The sequence below is a fragment of the Falco biarmicus genome, chromosome 15, assembly GCF_023638135.1.
Source record: "Falco biarmicus isolate bFalBia1 chromosome 15, bFalBia1.pri, whole genome shotgun sequence".
Classification (NCBI taxonomy): domain Eukaryota; kingdom Metazoa; phylum Chordata; class Aves; order Falconiformes; family Falconidae; genus Falco; species Falco biarmicus.
This window is the reverse complement of record NC_079302.1, coordinates 11,373,809-11,400,316: the sequence shown is the minus strand read 5'-3', so window position 1 is coordinate 11,400,316 and position 26,508 is coordinate 11,373,809. Positions and strand designations below refer to the sequence as shown.

Here is a 26,508-nt window from a genome sequence, read left to right as displayed (position 1 = left end):
CCAAATGATGATGCATCATTAAAATTACTTAACGGTTCTCTAAAACTTAACCTAACCAGTGCCCTGCAGTGGAAGCCCCCATCCAAGATACAATGCTTTATTAATTGTGAACATTTTTACAAGCCAGCCTTATCGACAGTTGTCTACTGCCCTAAGAAATTATGAGTATCTTCTTGGACAGCAGCATCTCAAATAGTTTAAGATATCTTTTGAGTACCGTCATCTTATGTTAAGACTAATAACTTAAGAAGTAGATGCCAGTGACACTGAATAGCCCTCCCCCCCCCTTTTCACCCCCAAATCTGTTAGTGTTGCATGTATTTCTATCCAGCTCATGTATCACTCAACTTCCAAGTCATGAACATGCTCAACTTCAGTAAAACTAAAAATAAAGTTACCAGAATTACAGCCTCTACTGATAAAACAATCAAGAGAGTTAGAAAGCTAAATTCCTGTATACCAACCAGTACAAGCTGGGAATAACAAATCCTTTCTGTAACATCTTATTTACATTTTTGCCTCTCAGTCTTCACTCATGCTGGCCAAGAAGCATCTAGCTCAAAAGGATTAAATTTCACAGTGGAATATTACGCCTTCAAACAAGCCATTGCATATGACTATTACTACCTAGAAGAAGAGAGAAAACGTTAATTGCATCATAGAATTGTAGTTTTGCACTGCACTGGCAATTTAACACTGGTGACAACCTGGCCTTCGTACTGGACAGAACCAGATGCATGAACCAAAGCCTAAAAAGGTGCTGGATTTGTTTTTTGTTACATTCTCCTCCTATACAGTTAACGTCTTGTTTAAAATTCACTGTTTGCGAACTGCACCAGAATAAATCTTGTCTGCTCAGTTCCTCTGCTCTGTAAGGCTAATGCTGCATACTTATCTGTGAATAGAAGCAGTTTTGGTTCATTAACACAAAGTTGTAAAGTAATTTCAGTACAGTGACAGAAATAGCTGATTAACGCATTCTAAGAATTAACACTGCTAGTTTTGAGAGCTACCAAAATAGTTAAACAAATGCAGTTTGTTTTTCTTTAAGATACTGATTCTAAACACTGAGCTTCTGTCCTATGCACAAAGTGTCATGTATGAAAGATCAGTGCTTCCTTCTTTCTGAGGGGTGAGGCGGTGAAAGCATGCGTGTGGTGGTGCAAATGCTCCAACTGAAGAGGCCAATAATTGATTGTCCAAGAAAAAAAAACATTCACAAAAGTTTTATTAAAAAAATTCCCCTTTCACCTCAAACAAGTGAAGCTTAAGTTCCATTCTACTAGGTTATGTTTAGAAAAATGAAAATAATACAGTAATTTTTGAAGGCTATACATTGTAAAGTCCCGTAAGTCAGCATAAACTTGGACTGTGCAAGCAAATATAGCAAGTATTTCAGATGTCATTTATTTGGTCCATCAGATGTACAGTATAGTAGTAGTATCTGAGTTTACAAAACATCAAATATAAATAACCTGAAACTGTAACAATACACAAAAATTTGCTTCTTACATTGACATACCAGGCAGTACGAGCTGAAAAACTTGAGTAAATTAACAGTTTTACAGTAATGTACATAGTGCCAGTTGAAGTTTCAGAACACTGTTAAAACATGGCACTAATTTGCTTTATTGAATTTTCTTCTTTACTTGTTCAGGGTGTGAAAAATGTTTAGGACTAGGCTAAAAATATTTTTCTTCAAGCAAAAAATAAGAATGTAGTTACTTAAAATCTGGGCATCAGATGATGACACACTACTAAACAAGAGTAGGTTTTTTTTGTTCTATTGAATTATACCTAAAAGGCATTTACACAAAAATAACATGCTTTTCCCATGACTGTATAAGCAAATACTTATCTGTAAGTATTTATAAACTATGCTTCTACTACGTTTAATATATGGAATTATATCTAAAAACTTCTGAAAGAGTCTACTGAGATGAGAGCTTTATCATCAAGAGAAACAGACACAAATTATTTAAGCCAGTGGTTTGGTATTCACTTGGAATAAAGGCCTGAAAATTAGTCTAGTTCTGGACATTTTTCACATCCCAACATAACACGCTGTTACTGCATTACGTTATCTGAATCATTGTGTCAAGGGGCATTTGCATGTTCAGTCTAATGCTATAATTTCATCTTGCTCTTCTGTCTGCTCAGTACGCACTCTCTTTGTACCGACACACTCTTTATCTTCTAGTTTTCTCTTGCGGCTTTTGATTTCCATATCATCATCAACATTGCTTGAAGTACCTTCATCTTCAGAATCAACAATCAATAGATCGTCTTGATCTGGAGCTGCAAAATACATGTGTTTAATTCAAATGGATACTGTAAAGATAGTCTACTGAAACCAAATTTCATACTTAAAAATATGAATGTCTCTAATACTACAAATACAACTTGAAGCATTCTTCATCCATATTCCCTGTCATTCAACTGCAAGAGTATTTAGAATTTCTCTGAAACAAGGATGAAATAGGCTTTTCACACAGTTATTCCCGCTTCGCTAGAGGTATGGAAAACATTGCAGTTATGCGGGAAATGCATTAGTTAGCACTGGGTTTTTTGCATGTACAAAATAGAAGAGTCGCGTGCTGTCTGCAGCAGTCCTTAGAAAAGAACATTTACACACAACTGAGCTGTAGTCCAGCCTTTCCTTTCACTAGCGCATTCAACAGAGGTCCCACTAGAAGCCATGCCCCATGAAAGAGAGAAAACAGGGAGGGAAGAGCGGAAGGGTGAGGAGACTTAGAGAGCTGAAGGATAACAATGGATAGTATACAGAAGGGAAAATAGAACCAAATGTGAGCTTTCAAGACATCTAGTGGATTTTGTTTCTTTTGAAGTACAAATTCACTGTAAAAACTAATCTTATGCTTTTTTAAATACAATTAGAAATCAATATTAGCAATACTCTTTAACATTTAATCCTCCCCTGAAACAAGACACTAGTGGAAGTGACTGTGTACTTGTGCGCGTGTCTTAAATAGGACCATCTGACAGGCAAAGGAACATCATCCAAATGTGTAAGACTGAACTACAGTTATCTAACTGACATCTGTCACAAATGTTCAGATTCATACGCTATCCCTATAAAACCGTATGTTTGCAGTACTTCAGCCTTCAGTGCTTAACCATCCCACAGTCACGAAAGCTAAACTATTTTGAATATGTTCGAAGAAACACTCTACATTAGGAAGGTGATGGTACTTCTTCCTGAATAGGAAATACTATTTTTCTTGTCGTGCTTCCCTAGACAGGTGAAAAATAATTAATTTGTAACCAGATAATACCAGATGTTTTCTTAAATTAACAGAATGAAACATGATCAAAGAAAACCACAAAGTAATATTTTAATCTGTAGGGAGAAAGCGACAGATTTGGTTGATTCTTTTTTGTCAAGCCATTGCGTGACCATCAGAAAGAATGGGTCTTACTTCATTTAGGATACACTTCAGGTGACACCCCATCAAGCCCTTGCAAGTTAAATAATGTAATTTTGAGGTGTATTTACTGTAACCCTTTGTAAGAATCTCAAATGTGCATTTTGTAACAATTGTAAACGTGCATTTTTCTGTTTTAATATTATGTTTATACACAGAGGCAACTTAAATGCTTTTTATTTCATGTTGGCAAACAAGTCATAAAACTGAAGACAACTATTTTAATTGGACTGCACTACTGAACCACTCTTGTTTTATTCAATATTGATTACCATTATTTACCTGTTGATGTTGAGGGTTGCGCTCCATCATCACTACCGTTGGTAATATTCTTAGATGCTGGTTCTGATGGTTTAGGACCAACCTTTTCAGGGCTATCACCAACAACTTCAAATTCTACATCTTTCTCTAGGTCTTCACTATAGAATAAACATATACAGGCTTTTAAACAACCAAGTGAAAATAAAAACCTGTCTTTTTCACAAAGAACGCGATTCAAGTATTAGAGCACCCTGCAACTATGACAAAATGAGAAAAACATTAAAAAAGAGGAAAATCTGTTCAGTCCTCCCTTACAATTTATGCTTTGTCTATTCACATACACTGTTCCACCCAGTGCCACGACTTAAAATGCTTAGGAATGAGAAGAATAATTCCTTGAGCTTACCCTTCTTCCTCAACGTCACATTCCTATACACACTGCACTTTCAGTGAGATAGTGTATATAGTAGCTATTTTATTTATCCAGGGCTAAATACACACCCCAATTATTTCAAACTGACTTCTGTTTCCACCGCTGTATCTGAACACAGGTTTTGCACTGTATTTTTACATTTATTCCAATTACTTTTGTAAAACAAACCGAAACAACAAAACCCAAAACAAACCAAAAAACTCCAATTCTATAAATTCATAAAAAATGACAATTCCTCTTTTACTTCTGTATTTTCTTTCCACAGCTTAATCTTTGAGCTTTAGTCATAAATTTAAAATTCTGAGTTGGAAGTTCCCTGTGGAACTGTTCTACGTATACACACAAAAATAATTATTTCAGAATCCTTACCTATGAAGCACATTGATTAACAGCGTATAGTCCTGGAGGAAATCATCTGCTTGTAGTCGAGTGCCATTTCGAATTCCAAAGTCTGATAATTTCCTGTGGTTATTTGCTACAAAAATAGTGGAAAACTGCCGTGTATAAAGCTATTTATATAAAGATCTTTTACATCTGAATAAATGAGTACTCCAGAAATGTTATGTAGAAACTTAAGACTAACATTTATCAGCTATATTTAAAGTAAAAGCTGACATTTAAGCCTATGAGTAGTTAAAACTACTTATGGCTGACTTATTTACTCCTCATGCATCATATTCAAGCACTTTACTATTATTACATCTAGGAACATTTCTGAGATAACATTTATATTACAGTAGCGTCTGCAAGCATCATAAAAAGACCACAATCTAAGAACAAGAAAATGAACAGGACTTGCAAGCAGAGGAAAATACTGGTGTACCTTTATAGCTGAATACCTATTCTTGAAAGGAATCCCAACACTCCAGATGAAAAGTACTTACACAGGAAAGCTGAACTGGACACACAGGCTTGTAGACAATATCACTAGCTATTCTTGGGCCACTTAAAAGACTTGTAAATCCAGTTCTCTTCAAATATTAGTCTACAGGACGAACACTAGAACATTTGCTATACTTCCATTCTGTGTATCTTTGTTTCTTCCAAGTTTTTATCTACTCTTATCTTTAAAAGCTGCAGTATGCATACCTTCTGTTTCTCCTTCTTCTGAAGAGATAAGAATAGTTCCTTTTCCATCATCTATTTGTACATCTGGTGCTACCATAGCAAATTTTTCTTTCACTATCTGCAAAGATGAGTATGATTATTTAATCAGTATTGGACTTCAAAGCACTTATAGAAGAAGGAACCTTGAATTATGTTGATTTTTGTATCCTGGCTCATTTTCAGGCATCTGCTGAAAGCCTGTACTTTTTTTTTTCTTACTTCCATGAACAGAACTATATTTTTGTTGTCTGAAACCTACAGGTTCAGATATGCTGAAAATTTTTTAAAATACTTCACAGAACGACAGAATTACACATCAGTTGTGCCTATGCAACTCTGACGTTGGCTACTGAACTATTCACCTGAAACAATTTTAGAGTTTTTGCTTTTAGATATGAATAGGCTTAAAAAACACCAAAAAGTTGTAAAATATAAACATCCTTTCACAAGATATACAAGCACACATGAGCAAGAAGCATACTGGCTAATCTAGCTCTCCTTGTAACTGAGGGAAATGCAAAATGTAGAGCAAATATAAACAGCTGATGTTCAGTCAAAATATACTGAACAAAACCCTAACTTTAATTTACAGTATTAGAAGCAGAATGAAAGATGTAGCTAATGTTCAAGATTTACCTTATCCTGGAGTGTTAACACAGTAACTTTGTGTACATTAAGTTTCACAGTCACTTCTGGCTTACTTGCACATACATAACAGTTAGGATTTGGTGGATCCAAAGCGCAAGGAACCAATAGCTTCTTTCTGGGATTTGGCTGCTTGTTCAGAAAAATCTTGAGGACAGACAAGAATAAAACAAGTTATACTGTAAGTAACAGCACTCATAAAACCTGTTCTCTTACAGATTTATTCTTAGTCTCACAGGCTGTCCTGTTCCCTAATCCTCTTTGACATGCTTGCTGAACAGGAGAAAGTGCCGATTATGGCTAGTCCACAACAACACCTGTGCTGGCTGAGCAGCTATTGCCAAACAGATTTGTAACATGAAACAACCATGTTTCAAGTGATGTCAGTCTGGTTCTCTCTCCTACCCACCAGCCAATTTTCATTAAATCAGAGGAATTTAATGATCCTTGAGACTTCCACTTCTCTTTTCATTGTGGCTGAAAGTACCCAGCACATTCAGAATCTACTGAAGCAACAAGTGAGAGACAGTAAACACTACACAATAGTCAAAGCAGGTTAAATGCAACTTTTAAACAAATTATAAGGAACAAGAAAGTAAAAGTATCTTATTCCCACTTACCGTTCTACACTGATCTATTTTTCCTGATAAAATCTTCAAACCCTCCAGCACTATCAGACCAGCTATTACTGCATTAGTGGTAGCTATAGCTGGGATAATATTTCCTGCCATTGCTGCAAAATAGGCAAGAGTATGCAGATTTTTAAACAGTAAATGAAAATGAGAAGTTTAGATTAGTATTTAAATTGAAAAATGTTATATTTCATCCTTACACTTGATATCAAATCTGCTCTTCATATTCATACTGAAAACATGCATCCTGAGGTTCGCGGCAGAAGTGACAAAATCCATTGCAGAAGGATCATCCTAACAAGAAGTTAATAAAAAAAGTATTTACAAATCAGATTACTCGTTGGAAAAGGTTTGCAAAACATGGTCCTTAAAAACTTAAAATCAGAAAGTTTAGAAAACAAGAGTCTGTAAAATATTCTATTTCAAAGTCAATATACCACTTCTTTGAGATGGTACATTTAGACAGAGCAGTAATACTTTAAATACACATTTAGAAATTGTACTTAGTAGTAGTAATAAAATGCCTTGTATGTTCAAAATAATGTCTAAACCCTAAGTCTGACAATGTTTTATGCTCAGTTTCAAAAACTGGTGTTTAGAAAAGTATTTTTATTATCTGTTTTAATACTATTCCACTTTTTTGTCCCCTCTATATTTACAAACTACTTTTTTTTTCTTATGCCAAATGACAACTGACTGCTGGAAGATTACACTGTTCTTTTCTTGGTTTTCTTCAGCAAAACTCCTAATACATCACATACCTACTGTCAGAGCTAATTACTGCATACAACTCAGCAGAACTCCAGCTAAACCACTGTATAAGAGCAGGTTTTAGAGAAACTTATAAAGAAAAAATGAAGTTAATTATTAAAATATTTTCAAAAATCAAAATATGACAAAATACTTCTGCATTTGTGCTTTTTAAAGTTGCTAGATTAAGTTATTTTACATCACAATAGTTAATCCTTACACTCAGTGAGTTACAAAATATAGTGTTTAATGTATATATTTGTTTACATATGGAAACCGATTTCAGTGAGGTGCCAGACGTTTTTGTTCTAAGCAATACTATCTTGGAATGAAACTGAATGAGTCCAACGAATACTTGTACTACGTATGTAGAGTATAACCGGTTCTTATCTATTTGGCAAACTAACTTTATCCCATATAAGCTCTGCTCCATCACCCTTCTCAGCCAGGTGAAGTCTCAGGGTTTCAACGCTCTTTGAAAATAAGTGTGCATAGCTCTTGACATCGAGAACTTGTTGATCCTTCAAGATTGCAGAGGATTCATTTTGTTGATCAGATATGTTTTTCTCTTTGGGAAAAGAAAAAAAAAAATCAGGAATACTTACAAAACTCACAGTTCTCTCAGAGGAATTAGAATTTTCCATTTCAGCAAAATTAAGTATTTTCTAAATTAAAGAACAATACACTTAAACTACAGTAGCCCCAACATTTTACAACAAATCTGCACTTAAAACTGCAACTATGGCTATACTTGTATCAATATGTACAAATTACAGCAAATTTAAATTTTCAGCATGAATCAGGAATCAGCTTTCAGAAATGCATCACTGCTTATGGGTAAAGCCTCCTAGAATAAGCCGACAGATAATTTTATGAAATGTGACATTTCTGCAGCCAATACTGAGTATCTAAAATGACAAATGCAAAACAGTTTTAGAAAAAACATTTTCTATATGGAGAAAATTTAAATGTCTTCAGGAATCACAAAGAATTAATATGTTCATTATCAGTACTCACCTGTGACAGTGAGAAAATCTACATATCACACAGACGCATTAACAGGCAGCAGGTATGACTAAAAAATATACAGTGGAAAGAAGGACAAGTACCTTGATTTTGTACCTCAGCCCAGTCCAGTGGCACTGGAGGCTTTCTTTTCCTCCACAGCTTATCCATCGTCAGCAGATATCTAATGTCGTCTTTGAAAAGCTACGAAACATTTTAAATAAAAAAAACAACAAACCAAAAAAAAAAGCCCATTAAAATTAAAAGGGGAAAAACAGACATTATTTTTACATCTGCTGGGAAATTGAAAAATCAGCATAAGATTTTTGAAATTTTGCTTTCCGCCTTGATAATATTTTTAACCACATAAATAAAAACATCAAAAAAACTTCTTATTCCCCATTCTCTAACACTTACTGCATAAAGCAGACACAGCTCTGATTAATGAAGGGGTGGTGGTGCGGAGAGTTAAGTAAAACATAAAGAAACAATAGTCCTAACAGTAGGTTCACCTGTCCACTGAAGTCATCACTACAGCTTTTTGTATACTCTCCCTAATTCTTACCTACACACCAATGACTTTCCAAAGTTATTACTACCTATCAACATCACATTCTGTAAGTTATTAGTACCCATCAGCACTTCATTCTATGCTAATTTTCTCTACTTATCCACTTTCAGCAACTATTTAGAAGGAAAACTCCCAAACCAGTTTATATTTTCTTACGCCAGTGCCTGATTATACACAGAAGATGACTGATAGCTTTTAGGTCCTCACATGGGTTCTGGTTATGCCCAGTAAGACTCCTATAGAATTCAAGTTTACCTTTTCATATTAAAAGTAATTTGAATGAAGTTTTTTCTGTATGGTACAAACAAACTGCTGAAGCCATCTATACAGTCACAGAGGGAATGATGTAAACGAGCAAACGTAAAAGACCAACAATACTACAGCAAAATTGGTGGAAGTCATAACATAATTGCACTAGTGTTTGACTTAACTTTAAAGCACTTCATACACTGCAAATAAAGACATTTCTTGGGGGTAAGGAATACCTTAGTAAAAAGTTTAACTGGATCGTATCCAGTTGATTTAGCCCACTCCTTAGTTGAAACACGTTTAATCTCACCATCTTCATTGGATGCTCGTGCTCTGGCTTCTGCTTCTGCTGGCTCCCCTATTAATAAAGTGTTAGCCAATATTTTAATTCAAAAAAAAAGGGAAAATCACATCCAATATTTCCCCTACGGTCAAAACCCAAAATTATGCAGGGCCCATAAAATGGATTTACTGCACCCAGCAAAAGCTGAGGTAGACACACTGCAACTTCTCCTGTTTGCTTTTGTAACTGTGACTCAACTAATTTAACTTGATGTCACCTAATTCCTTTACCGGTAGGAACACTGAACAATTGTTTCCTATTCGTTTTCTCCACATAATGTTGTGATTTCAGTGGTCTCTTTTCCTGGCTGAAGAGTTTTAGTTTGCTTAGAACTTCAAAACACGCAGAAAAATAAAGTGGCTTCCTACTTCCAGTTATTCCTACACAAAAAATTCCACACACAGAGATACTATTCATTTTGTGTTTCTTTTCCAATCACATCTGGCAATTACTATCATGATTCCCAATAAGCAGCACGTTGATGTTTTCATGAAACTGTCCATTAACTTCTCGACTGATTAAGAAAAATCAGCTCCGAGACCATCACTTTACATGTAAATTTGTGAATGATTCCCCCCTTTTACCAACACATCACTTGCATCATTTCGTATTTATTTGCACCAAGTCTACCTAATGTCTCATTGCACGTCATTCTGCACCATGAAACTTTCTACAACTTTTGCAGTTAGTCCTCATCTTTATTATTCTGACTGACTTTGCTTATCAGGTATGCTGAACAGCAGTGGTCCCATCACCAGTCTGAGACACTCCTCTAATCACCATTTATCTGTATCATTTAAGTAGCTTATCCACTTCAGGATCTTAAATCCTTTTTTCTCCCCATGGCTGCTTAGCTCCTTCGGGTTCCTCACAAGAAGTTTTTGGGTGCCCCCTGCAGATTCAAAATAGCGTAAACCAGATGTGCTTGCCCACAGGTTTGCCAGCTCCTTCAGAGGACCTGCAGAGCCACGCAAGGCATGGCTCCCCTTCACAAAGGTTGCACTGACTCTCCCCTGCAACACCACATATGTCCACAGATTCCAAACAGCGTTACTGCTACAGACACTTTGCTCACTGACATGAGGCTACAGCTCAGGCCTTCCCATAATTGCCCTGGTATCTTTCTTTAAATTTAAAGTGGCATTGTGCCTGCTACCATCCAAGTATTCCAGCTGCCATTGTTTTAAGGGAGTTTATACACCACTTTTTAAGACTCAGTTATTTCATTCTGCACGTCCTGTCGGAACCACCTGCTGGGTGATCACTATCTGATGTTCAGAGAACCTGAAGAGCTGGAGGATCCTCTAAGCTCCGTCTCCAAAGTCCATTCACATATCAAAGAATCCAAAAGAAACAACACAGAATGATGTTTATTCACCTCCACAGTAACTACAGTTACTGTCCCTACAGAAAAATACTGAATAGCTACAAAAACATCACTTAGAATGGGCATATTTCCTATTTGGATTAACACTGAAGTGCTTCAGGCTAGAAGAGTTCAAACAATCCCTTATTTCCTTGCAGTCCCTCAGCGAGGAATGGAAGAAGCCAAGTGGTCACAAATCCTCAGTTTCTTGGTCCTCTGTTCAAAAGACAAGCCTCCCAGCTGCAGGGAAGGAGGAAGCACTCCATCAAAGCCAAATATATAGGGGAAAAAAAGGCCACCCTGTGAATATCAGTTATATTTAATTTGCACTTCAAGCTCACGTTTCAAGTTTCTGTGCACATGGGGAAGGCCGTTGGCTGCAGAGGGAACAGGTGTCTCCAAACAGATACAAGCCTACTCGCCTAAATCATGTATCTTGCACCTAGTTGTGTTAACTGAACTTTATGATTAGCGAGTGTATCGCTTGTGTAGCTCACAGCTGTTCTACGCACACTACCTGAGCACAACTAGTGAATGCCAGTGACCCACTGTATTAAAAAGTTTTCACAACAGCTGAAGTAACCCTTTTGAAAATGTTTTAGGCTGCCCACAACAGCCACAGTTCTGACAGGTGAAGCTATTAAACTTTGTCATTCTGAAGAGTATTTTTTGCACATTTTTATGCAAAAGCTTCTGGTACGCACTATGCATCAAGTTAACTAAAAACACTGCAGTTGTTCCAGGTACCTATTGAGCAGCAGTATAAGGGAACTAACCTACGCACAGTGTACATGAAGGTCTGCAAGGGAAACTACTGTTAATACCCCCCGAACTCTTGTCTGAGGGTAAATGGAATCCTCTTAAGAGAAAACAGAGCTGAACTCTCTAACCTTAAGAAATGTACAGCAATAAGTCACAATCTCTGAAACAGAACATTTCAGTAACAGGGTAAGCTACCAGCTTATATCACACTCACAGGCAGCTTCAGGATCAGCTCTGTCAGGAGAGACTTCTTGATCAGCATCTTCTTCTCCAAACAACTGGCTATATGATAATTAAGAAGAACAACACAACACTAGAATTTCATCGTATCTGGTTAAAGACTAAAATACTTGCTAATGGATATATATCCACTCAGAATCCTTGCTAGCAGAGTGCAACTTCATACGCTGCTTTTAAATTTGCTGGGATTCGTCACACATGGACTTAACACTGACAACATAAAATGTCCGATACAAAAATTCATTTAGCAAAAAACAGTTCTGTGTAACTCACTCCATAGTCCCCCTAGCCTTATATTTATATTGCAGGACTGAAAGCATTGCTTATAACCCTATAAGATCTCACCAAACTTTACATCTGTTAATACATGATTAAACTGAAAAACGTGTTAACTTCATATAAAGGTGAAGAATAAAGTAACCTTAACCTACACTGCTGTGCCAAACTAATATGCCCAATTTTTTGTGATATTACAAGACCACCTAAATACTAACCAACTTTCCTTATATTAAAAGAGAAAGGAAAAAAAACACCCTCAAAAAGCCACTCCAAAACCTAGGTCAAAGAACTGGAATTTTTTTGCTATAATCCATACTTATTAAAAACAAAAACCACAAAAGCAAACAAAAAAAACCCAACCCATGTCCACTTATTTTGCTGTCAGTAGGTTTAGAAACCAGAAGACTGAACCACTTTTTAAAAAAATCACTTACTTGAACAAATACTTAGCCCACACAATGCAATGGATAGGTTCTGACGGCGTATTTCGGATTGTACAGCCTGGAAAAGTCTTCTGAGTTGGTTTAGGATGACATTCATAACATTCTGTCATTCCCTGGTGAAAAGTGAAATATTTACTTGTCACACTGTGAAGACTGCTGATAGTAAATGCTATTACCAGATGAACTGTAACTGTATCTCAAAACACCCAACACCCTGTTGCCTAAAATAGCCAATGATTTAAACTGAAAGCAACAAAAGTAATACACAACCTAACCTTTTTTATAACTGTTACTTGTCCAAGGTAGCCTGCAGTTCCACTCTCTATAAGAGGAACATCAGCAGCCAGACACATCCTGTTCACATGGTTACGGGCAGCTGCAAATCGAAGAGTTTTTAAAGAAAATGTTGAATGATTAAAAAAAAAGTTTTACTTCTCCAAATTCAAACTAGCCTCCTATGCAAACATTTATCCTTAAGCTGCCTTCTTTTGTTACAGAACACTACATCATTTTCACAGTCATTTTCCAGTTAACACAAAATATATCAACACTATTAAATACAGCAAACTCAACTAAACAAAGTTACATACGAACACACAATACTCATCAGTTCCCATAAAGCAGCAACACAGCAGTTAATGTTTACTTTCAAAACACCTGTAAAAGTAGTAACTACCCTTTCAAGTTCCTAGCGAAGCACACAAGCGTTAGTAAAACTATAGATAAGTTAGGAGGATACTTGTTATTTAACTGACATTGCAGAAGTACTAAGTGTAGAACACATTAAAGTTCTGTTTCTACAAAGAAGCAACAGTGTTTTCATCTCCAATATAAAATCATAGTGAAAACTTCACCTCTGTTATCCAGAGCATTCATAACCAAAGTGAACTGGCGGAAGAACTCTACGTTATAGTCAGGGCTACAGAAAAGAAAAACAATACTCAAAATGGCACATCAAAGTTGTTGGTTATTATGCCACAACACAAACTACACATGCAAAGGGTAGACTGATATTCGTGTGATAAATTACACATATTATAAATATACTGCTAGCCTTTAACTGCTCCATTTGTCTCCTGCCCATTTTAAAGCTGGGTGAAAGCACGAATTTTATGCTGCTGGAAGGAAGCTGCTGCAATTAGTACTAATTTTACCAATGAAACAGACAGACAACGAAAAAGTGATTATACTGCTCTGACCTAATGAGTAAATTGGCTGAGCTGTGGTAACTGACCTTAAAAACCATCAGCTGAGGCTAAAATGTGCACACTGTAATTACCATAGCTCATCAGACTGTTGATAATTCATTATACTCTGATAGTTCAATTGGTTTTGACCACGCCTCCATACCCTTAGGAGCCAAGACATGGGATTTTAAAATCTTGACGCTCCAATATCTTTACATTGCATTTTTCTGATTTAAAGAAGGTGACAAAGAGAGAGCATAGAGGAAACAGGACTAACGGTTTTACAGTTTCAGGAGAAGGATGCAATGAGTCAGTGTTTCAGTGGCTAATCGCAACATCAGAGTTAAAACCTTAATATTACAGATCATAAATTTTTAAGAAACTGGACACAAATTAAAACATGGAAAATAGCTAATGAGGATCTACATTATCTTGTACTCTACTTATTGGTTATGGACCATAAAGACTAGATTTACACAGTTTGGGGCATATGTAAGTGACATTCAGCTACCTACATACACACAAAGGCTTTCATTTTTTTTAATCATGGACTCAACATTCACATTTATTTCAACCTAATTATTGCTCAAGACATCAGGGCATCCTTACAGTGTAGAAACTTACATAGTAAATGTTGCTAATAAAATGAAAAATGGACAGAAGCAAATGACTACAGCTTACTACCAGAGCTTAAGAAAACTCATACAAAATCCACACTCCCACTCAAATGTGTGGTAGTCTCATATTTAAAACTATTCCTTCTTACTGCGCCAACTTTGTAAAACACCTTAAAGCACACCATAGTAGCATTTAAATAACACAGAACTTGCAAATCAAAAAACATAAGTAGAGCTTAAAAACAAACATACTTCATGATGCTATCATGGTAAGCTATAATATTAGCTTCTGGATAAAACTGTAACACGCTTTCCTTGGCAACCTAGAAATAAAACAAAAACAAAAAAAACCACTTATTATTCCTTCCTTCCTTCTAAAGACAGACTCTATACCAGTTGAGTATTGAGTAAGTCTACTACCTTAAGACATTTAAATACTTTTGTTACGAAACATTTGGACAGCCATGATCAACCAACACTTACCTTGTCACAGCAGAAACTAAATTGTGACATATTTCTAACACTGTCTATAAAATAACAGAGTAAGACTTGAGCTTTGACTTTTTCCTCACCTGTGATTTTGATCTTCCAACATGCTTCTTCTGAAACAAAAACTGCCTGTTGAGATTGCTGACATCAATAGTATCCAAATCAATCTAGAAACACACAACAAACAGCCATTTCACTTTTATATAATAAATAACACAGAGCTAAAAGGAACATCATTAACAGAGTTTATGTGATTGACCAAAATGCATAAGCATTACAGATCCCTTTTCAGACCTGTGTATAGGTGTTACCTCTGCACTATAGCAACTGTAGAGGCATTAATGATCACCTAATCATCCTCAGGAATCCATACATTTTAAATAATTACTAGCAAATGGAACCGTATGTCAAAAATTAAGGGCTACATGAGAACACTTTCTGAAGAGAGTCCCTTCTGCAAACACATGTGAATGCTGAGATATGTATGCACAGCAGTTGGTAGCAAGTCAGTAACTGATTGTCCTATTTATGGTAGGATAAAGATTTTAGTGAGAATTCATCAGGAGCACAACTCAGAGGAGATACTGCAGGTATTCAGTCTAGATAGGTCCAGTCTCCAGCCAGACTACATAGTCCACTTCTCCACCCCGAATGCTGGCTTTGTACCCTGCTCCATGCTTCCCCAAGGTCCAAGAAAGGCTACTCGGCAAACTAATTGGTACTTCTACTTTATATTTGCACATGGCTTTGAGCAACTGAATCAGTAAACTGAGGGCTGCACTGCCATCTAATTCATACACTGCAGGGCAAAAGCTTTTACTGTTTGTCACCAGCACTAACTGCTTAAGTGCGTATTAAAAAATGAAGCCTACTTAAACAAAAGATATCCAGTCATGCAACCAAGATGTTTAAAATCATATACCACAGAACATCTGTGATGTACAATCTCAAAGGATGCCATGACTGTAATTCCCCTAACGGCTGTGTTTCTATTAATATGCACCCATGAACATTATAATTTCAAATGTGTTTACACCCCACCACAAGAATTAAGAAGATGTAATTGGAACTTTGAGAAGATCTATTCCTACCTTTGTTGCCACTGCTTTTCCTTTAATTAAACAGTTTCGCTGATCAACCACTCTGTTTAGAAGCCCTCTCCTATCCCTAACGTTTTTAACAGGGAGGGGAGGGAGACAATTTTTCTAAGCATCAGAGATATTTCTCCCAAATTCCTGACACAGTCAACATAGTAATGCTTGCCACTATATGGAGAGTACTATCAGACTGACTGTACAGTGTGAAGTTTAAACATGACCTACTGAGGGTGTTCTCATAAGCTTTTAATTTTAATAACCAAACTTGAATAACGAAAAAACTATGCCTGACTCTTCTCCCTGAAGATCCTTTGCATGCAAGACCCAAGCACCACGATTAAACTTCCTGTTTTCTGAAGGGACTATTTTTAATTTAAGAATTAAGTTCTGAGATACTAAGAACTGTTTTAGCTAAAACTGTTTGTTTAAACACTAAATAAAAGCACCCATGGATACAGAGCAAAAAGAAAAATACATGTTTTAGAAATACATTATCCTAGTAACTTCCCAAGGTCTTGTATCTTTTCATGAAAATAGTATTTGCATGGAAACGCATTCCTGCCTCCTTGCCTTTCTCATAAGACACACTCAGAAAGCTTGCTTAGTCCAAAGCCAAAAAGCCTGAGAACCTCAAGTGAAAATGATTAAACGCATAATTCTGTTAAAACTTCCACCACCCAGAAAGCTTTTAGTATTTTAACTAGAGATGATAACAAGTGACACAAACTGCAACTGAAAACAGTATTACCAAGACCAAAGAAGAAAAGGAAGTTTTTGTCTTAAGAGAATACCTGACACCATTGGACTGCAACAGAAGCTTCAATCTCGCTAAAAATTACCAGAATTTAACAGCTCTCTTGTTAAGATAACTTTTACACTACTGCCATTTTTGCAAGTGTCATGATTTAACACCAGTCAGCAACTAAGTACTAGGCAGCCACTTGCTCACTCCCCCTCCACCCCCCGGGGATGAGGAGGAGAATCAGGGAAAGGTAAAGCTCATGGGCTGATATGAGAACAGTTTAATAATTGAAATAAAGGTAAAGAAACCCAACCAAACAACGAACATTAAAAAAAACAAACAACTCAAAACAGTAATAACTGTAATGGAGAGGAGAGGGGGAGAGAGCAATAAAACCCAAGGGAAAAAACCCCAAGTGATGCACAATACAGTTGCTCACCACCCGCTGGCCGATGCCCAGCCGGTCCCCGAGCAGTGATCGGCAGCCCCCAGCCAACTCCCCCAGTTTATATACCGAGCACGACGTCCACGGTATGGAATATCCCTTTGGCCAGCTCCGGGCAGCTGTCCTGGCTGCTCCCTCCCAGCTCCTTGCCCCCCTGCTCGCTGGCAGAGCATGGGAAGAGCTTGAAAAGTCCTTGGCTTAGGGTCAACACGACTTGAATGTTATTCTCTTGCTAAATCCAAAACACAGCTCTGTATCAGCTACTAAGAAGAAAATTAACTCTATCTCAGCTGAAACCAGGACAGTAATTTAGATGGAAAGGCCTCAGAATTCCCTAAGAATATGTATTAATGTTCTTAATTCAGATTTGGAGTAATTTGATTTTTTTCTTCATTCATGAGGACAACACAACCGCCTTTCCACAAAATATACTTAATGAAATCATGTATTTGTGAGTTTTCTGGTATTCAAAACCCCTAAATTTTTTTTTTAGCTGATATTTTGGTTAAGAAAACATTTCACAACTTACTCATAAAAAAACCTTTTCAAGTGTTCAAGTTTGTTAGTGTTTAATGAGGAAAGCCCTCAACAACATCACAAACGTTGACAAAAGCAATTTATTCTCCTAATGGCAAATTTCCTCTTTGCGTAACAATCCTCTCTTTGCTTTTGCCTCCTCTTTTGCCCACCCACTCCGTATGTTAGCAAAACGTTACTGTCTTGCATAAAATGCTGCCAACGATATTTTTAAATGAAGATGGCCCGGATCCAAGATGCACTTAAGTTAATGGAGTCCAACCAAGTCGGCCTTGAAAAACAATACAAAAAACTCAAAACTACAGTAAGTGAAACAATAAGCATACCCCAATGAGATTTATGCCTAATGACTAACTGGAAAATCAGGAGATACTAAAGTTTTTCTATTATAACAGACTGCAGGAGTACAGAAATGACATAGTAAGGCAGGGGGAAAAAAAAAGGCGGGGGGGGGGGGGGGGGGCAGGCAGGAATCAGTGCAGAAAAACGCAGGCTTTCACTCTTCTGTGTATGTTTACTTCACCTGTACAGTGGATAAACTCTCAGTGGCAGACTGAAATCAAAGGGGCAATCTGGAATTACACTTAAGCATATCCCACAAGTTTTAAAAAGTGCTTCAGCAGAAAGGCCTGAGTTGTATGAGTAACAAAGCAAACCAGTAGCTGTACTCTTCTACAAGCCGATACAGTTTTAGCTGTAGTAGATACATAGTTTAGACATAGCTTTAGCTGTCTCCAGTACGCTCTGCTCAAGACCTCTGACTGCAAAACCAAATTTCTTACAACTCGTTATACAAAACTCTCAGATGTGAGTCCTAGCCAGGCACCCACAAGTAAGAACACATTCAAGGAAACACACCTGTGCTCTAGCTGGATTTGTTACTCCCCCGATTTCTTAAAACCACACGCTTTCTGTAACTGCGGTAAGAAATTAAGAAAGGTCTAGAAACCAGGTAACTCCACGTTTTGCTAACAGCATTCCTCTCTATCCCGTTTTCACTGCCACCCTCTCAGTTCTGCCTTTCCCATACACAACCAGAGATTCCTATCAGGAAGCAAAAGCGAAAGCAACAGCCCGCGGGAAGGTGCCGCGGCCGGCCCGCCGGGGCTGACAGCTTTACCGCTCGCCGCCGCGGAACCCACCGCCCCCCACGGCGGGCGTGTTTCGCTGCAACCCGTTACCGGCCCATCACCCGCGGCGCCCGCCAAGGCGGCGTTCGGCGAAACTACGACTTTGCGGAGCAACGGCCGGGCAGCAACCACGGCCCTCCGCTCCTCCCGGCGCGCCCCCGCCGGCTCCCCCGCCCGGCGCGGCACGGAGCGCGGCACGGCCCGCCGGAGGGAGCCGGGCGCGGCGGGCCGGCCGAGGCGGGGACGCGGATGGCGGGCGCAGGCCGCGGCCCCTTTGTGGCGGAGCCCGTCCCCCGGCGGCGGGGCGGCGCGGCAGCCGCGCCCGGCGGCTTTGGCGGGCCGGCAGCAGTTTGAAAACACGCAGACAATGCGGCTGGCGGGAGGGGCCGCGCCGCCACAGCGCCCCCGCCCCGCTCGCCCCGGCCCCCCCCGCCCCCCGCCCCGCTCGCCGCGGCCCCCCGCCTCGGCCGCGCCGCCGCCCGCCAGCCCCTCGGCCACCCCGGCCCCTGCCCCCGCCCCGGCCCGCACCACGTCGATGTTGCTGAAGCCGGTGAGCACCAGGTCCTTGAGGAGCTCGCAGCCGATGCCGCCGGCTCCCACCACCAAGAGCCGCGCCTGGGCCACGGCCTCCGCCAGCTCGCTGCGCAAGGGGCCCGACACCGGCACGGACATGACGGCGGGCGAAGAACGGCGGCGGCGGCGAGCGGGGGGAGCGACTCCGCGCGGCTCTCCTCAGCCGGGCCGCACTCCGGACAGAGAGCCCGGGCGGGACCAGAGCGGCGCCGCCCGCCTCGCCCGCAGCGCCCCCTGCCGGCGGGAGGGCCTCGCCCCTTTCCCGCGCACCGCCCAGGAAGGCCGCAGCGGCGCCAGGGCTCGGGCGGGACGGGGCGGGCGGAGCCGCCGGTTCGAGCCCCGCTCTCGCCGCCGCCCAGGGGCTGCCCGCGGCCCCGCAGCGACCGGCGGGAGGGCCGGACCGAGCCCGCCTGCTGCAGCCGGGGCTCGGCCCACGGCGTGGGCTTGGCCGGGGGAGCGAGCGGGCCGAGCGCACTTGCGGGCGCGGGGGATTTTCGCGCCGTTAGCCTGGGCTAGGGGCTGGCCTCCAGGAGCTGACCGGGCCTGCTGCAACCCTCCCCCGCACAAAGTCGTTCTGCGCACACGGTCCATCCCTTCAGCATCACCCCATCCCCCCTTGGTTTTTTTTTTTGGATCCACACTTCTAGTGCATTCATTTAGTGCTGCAGCATTAAACCTGTACGAAACGCTTTAAGGACACTTACTTAAATTACTCCTCCATTAAGTCAATTAAAATACTGCAATTTAGCCTAAGCCAACAGGGAACTCCACAGAGGAACTCAGATTGTTTTAAAGCAAAGCAGCACGACCAGCTGGTGCTAAGGAGCAGGGCGCTACACCTGCCCCGCGCTCCCCGCTGCGGGAACAGCAGCACCAACACAACCCTCCACCTCTTCCCACCCAAAGCAACATGACTGTCCAAGCCCATTTAAGCATGCCAATGTAACTTATCCACTGGAAAAAACGTATAGAAAAGCTTCATGGTAGAACACTACAGTGACAGCAAGGCCCTTCCAGCCACTACCCAATGAATTCCTAACCTGTGGTCAAAACAAAGTAGATTTATTTTGAAAAAAAATCAAGCCTACATGAAGTTCCTCACTGCTAGTAGTTCCCTGTCCGGCTGATGAATGCTAACTATAACTTCCTGCAACAAGACACTCTTTCTCCTTTACTTTCCTCCCCAAATGTTAAGTGTAACTAGCATCACGAAACAATCTCTACACTTAGATTTCCATGTGTAACCAAAGTATGCAAGTTTTCCGTCACCACATTTTAGAGGCATGCTAATATATACTTCAATTGGCTATTCTTGGAAATAAGCACAATGTGATCGAACGAATTTGGTTTTTCACCACATGCAAGGAAGACTGTTGCATAATTACACACTTTCACCTGTAGTAAAAAAAACCCAACCAACAGACTTTCCATCTATGCCAAGAAATATAATTTATTTAAATAATCTCTGATCTGGGTCTTCTTGCACAAAAACAAATTCTTCAAGAGGGGTTTGATGATTTGTTGGCCAACAGCTTCTCTCACATGTATAAACTATAGCAGTTCCAAATTCCACTGACAGATCTAAAAACAAAGCAATAAAGGTATGTAATGCAAAGGTATGAAAAATGACATAACTAAGGGCCATTGCTTATTGCTATGTTTCAATCTTTGCCAATTCAGAAAATTTTTCATATTCAGTCTCCTATGTACAAAGCATTTTCTAACTTTAAAGATTTTTAAAGCAAGCTGACTCAGAATTTCCAAAGAGCTTCTTAACTGTCCGCAGTCTTATCTGATGATATTTATTATTTTCCAAGGCCTCGTTTAAGAGGCAATAAAGACCAATTACTCCCAAGGTCATGGAATTATCTATACTGCTGTTATTGAAGTTCATTAGTGAGCAAATCAAGTTGTAATCACAGAGTATCCATAAACCAGAGTTATAATCTTTTGCTGAGTGAAATCTATAATGGAAAACAGTTGATTCTATGTAAGATGATCATTGTAGCTAATTAAACACATCAGCAAGAAACAATCCAAACTGCAGTTTACTAAACTTTACCAAGAAGGTGACTGTTTCTAGTATTCATTCAGCTAAATCAAAGGTCACCACCTGAATCGCTCTGGAGCATGCTGACCAGCGCTGGCATGAGTTGAAATTCAAATACTCTTTTGCTTCCACAGTTACTGCAGGCTGGAATACCTTCACTAATGTTGGCTGGAGGACACGTTATGAATAAAGGCTGGCCACCCCTGGAGTACCTACAACAAGAAAGGAAAAAAGTAATTTTTTTAAAATCTAATCTTCATAGGAAAACTTGTATGTTGGCAACAGTTGGGACTCTCTGAAACCTCTGAACTTGCTTGAAGTAAAAAACATTGTTATGCGCCAGAATCGTTGTCTAAGCTTCAGATGAGCCATCACACAAAGAATAAAGATGGGGGGGAAATATTTGGAAGGCCAACACTTGGAAAGTCTTAAAGAAACACCTGGATTTAAAAGAGACAAATGCTTTGAACTGACACCTGCAAAATACGCTGTAGCTGACTCCATCAACCAAACTACACTTTCCTGAAAATCGGAATGCTTAATCTGTGGCAGATGAAGATACTCAACATAGAATAGGTCTCAAAACCACTGTAGTTATGCCACAGAACCAACATTTTATTTATAAGAGCTCCACAATTAACAGGAAACCAACATCAAAGATGGTTTCCACTGAATGTCAACAGAGCCCAGGAGAAATAAGGGTCTAAGAGGCGTACTCACCACAGCCATGAAGGGCAATGGGAGGGCCACGTAAAGATTATAACTAGAACTAGTGACAGTCACAGGGATCACCAGAGGTGATGTTTTATAAGAACAGAAAATTAAAAGAGCATAATACTACAAAGTGATAGATCCAGTGGAAAAAACATTTTCTGAAAATGTAACTTGCACTCTGCATTTAATACATTTTCCCTATCATTTCTGATAGATAACGAATGAAAGTTTCTAATGCCTCTTATCTGTGTAACCAGCCCCTCAGACTTTACCTCCTCATCAAAAAGGTACCAGCTAGTTCCACCTGGTTCTGGAAACTTGATAAACAAAGGTCCTGTCACTACACTGAGACAGCTTGACCAGCTAGGCTGCATTGGACTCTCTGGAACAAAGAACTTAAAAACTAACCCTTGGTAGGATCCATTAAAACTATGTGTATTATTTGGTACTATGAATAATTTATTATTTGAACTCTTTGTTATACTTGCATTCAGAATTCACTCCTCTTTTGGGAAAGCAGCTGCTGTGAGGTTAAACCTGCTTTTGTTCTAGGAAAAGCAACAGATTTACAAGAACTAAAGACTGCAGGGTCCTGAGGGGTAATCACAGTAACCCCCAGAACAACTCAGGCTTTAGAACAAGTAATCTCTTACTTCAGTAACATGTCAAGGACTGAGATGTAAGCAATTAGGGTAAGGTTACAAATTTTCACAGGTGCAGACAGCCTTGGAAGTCTACCACAGCGGCATACTGCTCACTGTGCATTATACTTTCAACTCAAAACTGTCTCTTGAAAACCTCCATGTCTGGATTTCTGTGAACCTTCAAAGACAGTCTGGGTCTGTTCTCATCAGGTCTTATGTTGAAGAATGTCTCCCACAGCCAGATCTGGGGCCTCTGATCCTGCTTTGCTTCTCATTTCCTTACACTTTGTATAAAAAAAGCCCAACCAGGGACTGAAGTCTGACCACACAGGCATGGCAACAGCTCTCTTAGCAAATTCTTTGATTAATAAAAACATACGTGTATTTCCAATGAAATAGTTTATTTACCAACAATCTATACTGTTAGTACATATCTGTACTAACACACACAGATATGACCTGTATTTCCCTGTTACAACCAGATGATAAACATACCTCAGAATCTGTTCAGGACACACAGATATTCTTTTCATAAATTTATGGAACGTGGGGTCCCTGCTTTTGACTTCGCTCTTCTCGTATTTTTCAGTATCACCTTCACCTGCATAACTACAAGAAAACAAGAAAAGAAACAAAATTTCCAGTAAGATTTTCAGTACAATAAGCATGCTTTAAATATGCAACGGTTACAATACATTCACATTAAATGACACTAAGTACACTGAAAAAAAATTATACATGTTAATTTAAGAGTCACTTCCCTTTAGAGCTTCCAAGTGAACATTTTGCTTCTAGTCTTTCAGTTTCTGGTGTTTTACAATTACTAACGGTGTTTCAAAACTACCTGCACTACCTGCATGAGATTCAAATCCACCAGATACCTGCTTGAAAAAGCCCCAAACAACTCAATCCTTTAGTAACCTCTCAGAAGTTTTTTTAGCTTTTAAAGTATGATGTCTTTTTAAATTTTGAATTAAGTGTAATTAAGCAGTTCTATGATTCTATACAGGTCAACAAAACTCAACAGTAACACCGCTTCTAAAGAGCATACTATGCAGACTCTGCAATTGACAGTAGCTTTAGTTATCAAGAAAGTCAATGTTGTTCACAATTCAGGAAAATTCACTGTACTTGTTAATACAATCAAAAGACAAATGTCCTGGATATGTGCTTGCTGTGATCACCTAAGTTAATACTGGAAATATTTCCAGTAACTACATTCAAAAATTGTTTTTCAAACACCTTCAAAAATCTTCAGGAGTCTTACCATCATCCTAGCCTCTAGCCAAAATCCCTAAGTATTTACACTCTTAATAATGCAATTGGAATAGAAGAAAAACTTTAGCCTTGTAAAGAAAAAACCAAAAAGGCAAACGTTTCAATATAAGCTCGTGTCATTTAGCATAAAATACTGTTTAAACCACACTGGTTTAGTTTCAGAGATTGACAGTCCACTGCTCTGTCTGGAGCCCAAGGACATTCCAACTGCTCAGTCACTCAGAAATAGATGCATCTCCAAATAACTCACAATCTGTCAGAACTGGGTGCATTGTTATGATCTCCCAGCAAAGCACTACACACCAATGATTCCTGAAGGAGCCAGTTACAAACAAAAAACATTCAGATTTGGAGAGTCAGATTTAGATTATCAATCAGCATACAGGAAACTACGTAATCCCTTCAATTTCAGCATGAAATCCAGACCCGTTCTCACCTTTCTGACATCAACTGTTGCAAATTAACACCCTCTCTCTGCTGATACTCCTTCCATAGCTCATCTGCATGATCTGTATCAATGAAACCAGAGTAGTCTTCCTCATCCACAACACTAATGTAAAAGGGCTTGAACACAGGAGCTGAACTAGATGTTGCCGTTATCGTTCCCTCACTGACTGGAGAGTGTGCATTCAGGGAACCTGACCCGTCCACAGCCTCAGACAAGCGAAGCTGTTGGAACTGGGATGCACAGTCCGCCTCTCTGGACACGGAGCTGCTCACCGCTTCATTTAAACCAAGCAGCTGAAGGGAAGCACATGCAGGAGATTCTGCTCCATCACAGACTCCCCAGTCATCTGCTTCATCACACCAATCCTTTGCAGCAAAGTTGGATTCTTGTTTCTGGGAAGGAAAAGCAAAAAGAGCATTGTCAAGGTAAGCCACCCTAATGCACTTCAAATACAGGTTGGTAACAGGTAAGAAAACTAAAACCTTCACCTAATGCTTAGTGTTATTTCATCCATCCTCCTCACAGTGGTACTTACCAGCATACCCACACCTACTTTTCGCAGCAGTGTAGTTATGGCAAAAAACACTGCACACTGGAGAACTGGAACAAGAATTCACTGGCTTTTTGAATGGCCTTTGTACATCATGTTGCCATACCTTGGCTGCTGGCAGGACCGCTGACAGTTTGGGTACATTTACTTGAAGCACAGTCCCTGCGCCACAAGTAAGCTCAAAGGACAGAATACGGAGGAAAATAACAAAAACAATAAGGATAATACCATCATCATTTTATCAGAGTATAAGCTTGTTTCCCACAGACCAAGATTTACCACTTTCTGCCTGCCACCACCTGTGACTGCCACCCTCCTCTTTCAGCCTTAAGCCAACATGCAGTTTTTCTTCATGAGCTAAAATACCAGAAGTATATTAATGAGAACCAAATCAGATTAAGGAAAACTGATGATAAATTTCAAGAAAAATCTGTAAAAATTAGAAAATCGGGCATCTTAAAGATCAAACCCCCAAACCTAAGCAGAACAGCCGAGCCATTTAAAGTTCAAAAGTAACGTTGAGGTAGCTCAAGGAATTAAAGCACTAAATATCAGTTTTGAGCACAGAGCTGGCCTGCGGTCTCTGCCGGAACACAAGCCTAACGCAGCTCGGGAACACGAAGTTAATCCTCTGGTGAATCCCGCGCAGTGCTCACCGTGCCCCGCCACCGGGGCCGTGCCGCAACCTCCTCCCGCCTCCCCCCCCCCCCCCCCGCCTGGGGGGGCTGCGGGCACCCGACAGCGCATACAAAAGGCGCCCCCCGCCCCCCGGTACCTGCTCCGCGCCGCGGCCCGGCGCCCCCTCCGGCAGGCTCTGGGCGCGCAGCACCGTCCAGCTGCGGCGGGCGGGGAAAAACAGGAGAGCGGGGTCAGGGCGCGCGCGGCCGGTCGCTGCCCCGCGCGGCGCGGCGCGGTGCGGTACTCACCCGCCCGGCGCTCCCCGGCAGCCCGTCCCGGCACAGGCGAAGACGCTGGCGGCGCGGTGGCAGGGGGAGCCGGCCAGCGGGCAGTACACCTGCACCAGGAGCGCCAGCTCCCCGCCGCACAGCCCGCAGCGGGGCCGGCCCGCCCGCACGCGCGGCACCCAGTCCTGGAAAAGCAACAGCACGGGCGCCGCTGGAGACGCGCCGAGGGCGCCCCGACAGCCGGCCGGGCCGCCACCCCCTTGGGGCAGGGCCCCGCCGCCGCCACCACCACCACCACCACCACCACCCCCCTCCCCCCCCCGGCCCGCCCCTACCGCGGAGCCCCCCAGCTTGCTGGTGGCCCAGGCGGGGGGCAGCCCGCCTCCTCGGCACGGCCCCACCATGGCGGCGTCGCGCAGCCCCAGCAGCACGGGCGGCCCTGCCGCCATAGCAGCGCCTGGCTACGGCGGCCGCCGGCGGACACGCGCCGCCGGATCGCTGGGCCCGGCCCGACCGAGCGGCGGGGACGCGCCTGTGCGCATGCTCGCGGGGCCGGCGGCCGTGCCCGTG

At 40.8% G+C, this 26,508-nt stretch overlaps 2 protein-coding genes across 5 annotated transcripts; both read right to left on the bottom strand.

The window, feature by feature from the left end:
* Positions 1 to 1,211: 1,211 nt before the first annotated feature.
* On the bottom strand, positions 1,212 to 19,556 carry UBA2 (ubiquitin like modifier activating enzyme 2). Of its 3 annotated transcripts, none has more exons than XM_056360481.1 (17): positions 19,305 to 19,556; positions 14,909 to 14,992; positions 14,589 to 14,659; positions 13,387 to 13,451; positions 12,808 to 12,908; positions 12,524 to 12,645; positions 11,785 to 11,852; positions 9,336 to 9,457; positions 8,384 to 8,483; positions 7,682 to 7,842; positions 6,725 to 6,818; positions 6,513 to 6,625; positions 5,884 to 6,039; positions 5,230 to 5,326; positions 4,510 to 4,615; positions 3,729 to 3,865; positions 1,212 to 2,298 (listed from the first exon to the last, which is right to left on the bottom strand). In XM_056360481.1, exons 1-17 carry the CDS (start codon positions 19,446 to 19,448, stop codon positions 2,117 to 2,119), a joined length of 1,923 nt encoding a protein of 640 aa, XP_056216456.1. In that variant the 5' UTR covers positions 19,449 to 19,556; the 3' UTR covers positions 1,212 to 2,116. The 3 variants fall into 3 exon arrangements, with proteins under 3 accessions (XP_056216456.1, XP_056216458.1, XP_056216457.1); XM_056360483.1 differs by lacking the exon at positions 19,305 to 19,556 and adding an exon at positions 18,767 to 18,808; XM_056360482.1 differs by lacking the exon at positions 19,305 to 19,556 and adding an exon at positions 18,505 to 18,732.
* Positions 19,557 to 20,779: 1,223 nt separating this feature from the next.
* PDCD2L (programmed cell death 2 like) lies at positions 20,780 to 26,460 on the bottom strand. Of its 2 annotated transcripts, none has more exons than XM_056360617.1 (7): positions 26,274 to 26,460; positions 25,960 to 26,123; positions 25,843 to 25,869; positions 24,472 to 24,918; positions 23,253 to 23,366; positions 21,463 to 21,611; positions 20,780 to 20,930 (listed from the first exon to the last, which is right to left on the bottom strand). In XM_056360617.1, exons 1-7 carry the CDS (start codon positions 26,385 to 26,387, stop codon positions 20,800 to 20,802), a joined length of 1,146 nt encoding a protein of 381 aa, XP_056216592.1. In that variant the 5' UTR covers positions 26,388 to 26,460; the 3' UTR covers positions 20,780 to 20,799. The 2 variants fall into 2 exon arrangements, with proteins under 2 accessions (XP_056216592.1, XP_056216591.1); XM_056360616.1 differs by having other exon boundaries at positions 24,472 to 24,875; positions 25,809 to 25,869; positions 26,274 to 26,459.
* Positions 26,461 to 26,508: the final 48 nt, after the last annotated feature.

What these genes read in the sequence shown, in the direction of transcription:
- UBA2 (XM_056360481.1), bottom strand. Translation starts at nt 19,448, where the DNA reads ATGTCCGTGCCGGTGTCGGGCCCCTTGCGCAGCGAGCTGGCGGAGGCC. An exon ending in TACCATGATAGCATCATGAA is followed by an intron (nt 13,452 to 14,588) that starts GTATGTTTGTTT and finishes TCTTTTCTGTAG; the next exon opens with CCCTGACTATAACGTAGAGT. An exon ending in CAGAGCTTATATGGGATAAA is followed by an intron (nt 6,819 to 7,681) that starts GTTAGTTTGCCA and finishes ACTTCTTGTTAG; the next exon opens with GATGATCCTTCTGCAATGGA.
- PDCD2L (XM_056360617.1), bottom strand. Translation starts at nt 26,387, where the DNA reads ATGGCGGCAGGGCCGCCCGTGCTGCTGGGGCTGCGCGACGCCGCCATG. An exon ending in GCAAGCTGGGGGGCTCCGCG is followed by an intron (nt 26,124 to 26,273) that starts GTAGGGGCGGGC and finishes TTGCTTTTCCAG; the next exon opens with GACTGGGTGCCGCGCGTGCG. An exon ending in TGCCGGGGAGCGCCGGGCGG is followed by an intron (nt 25,870 to 25,959) that starts GTGAGTACCGCA and finishes CGCCCGCCGCAG; the next exon opens with CTGGACGGTGCTGCGCGCCC.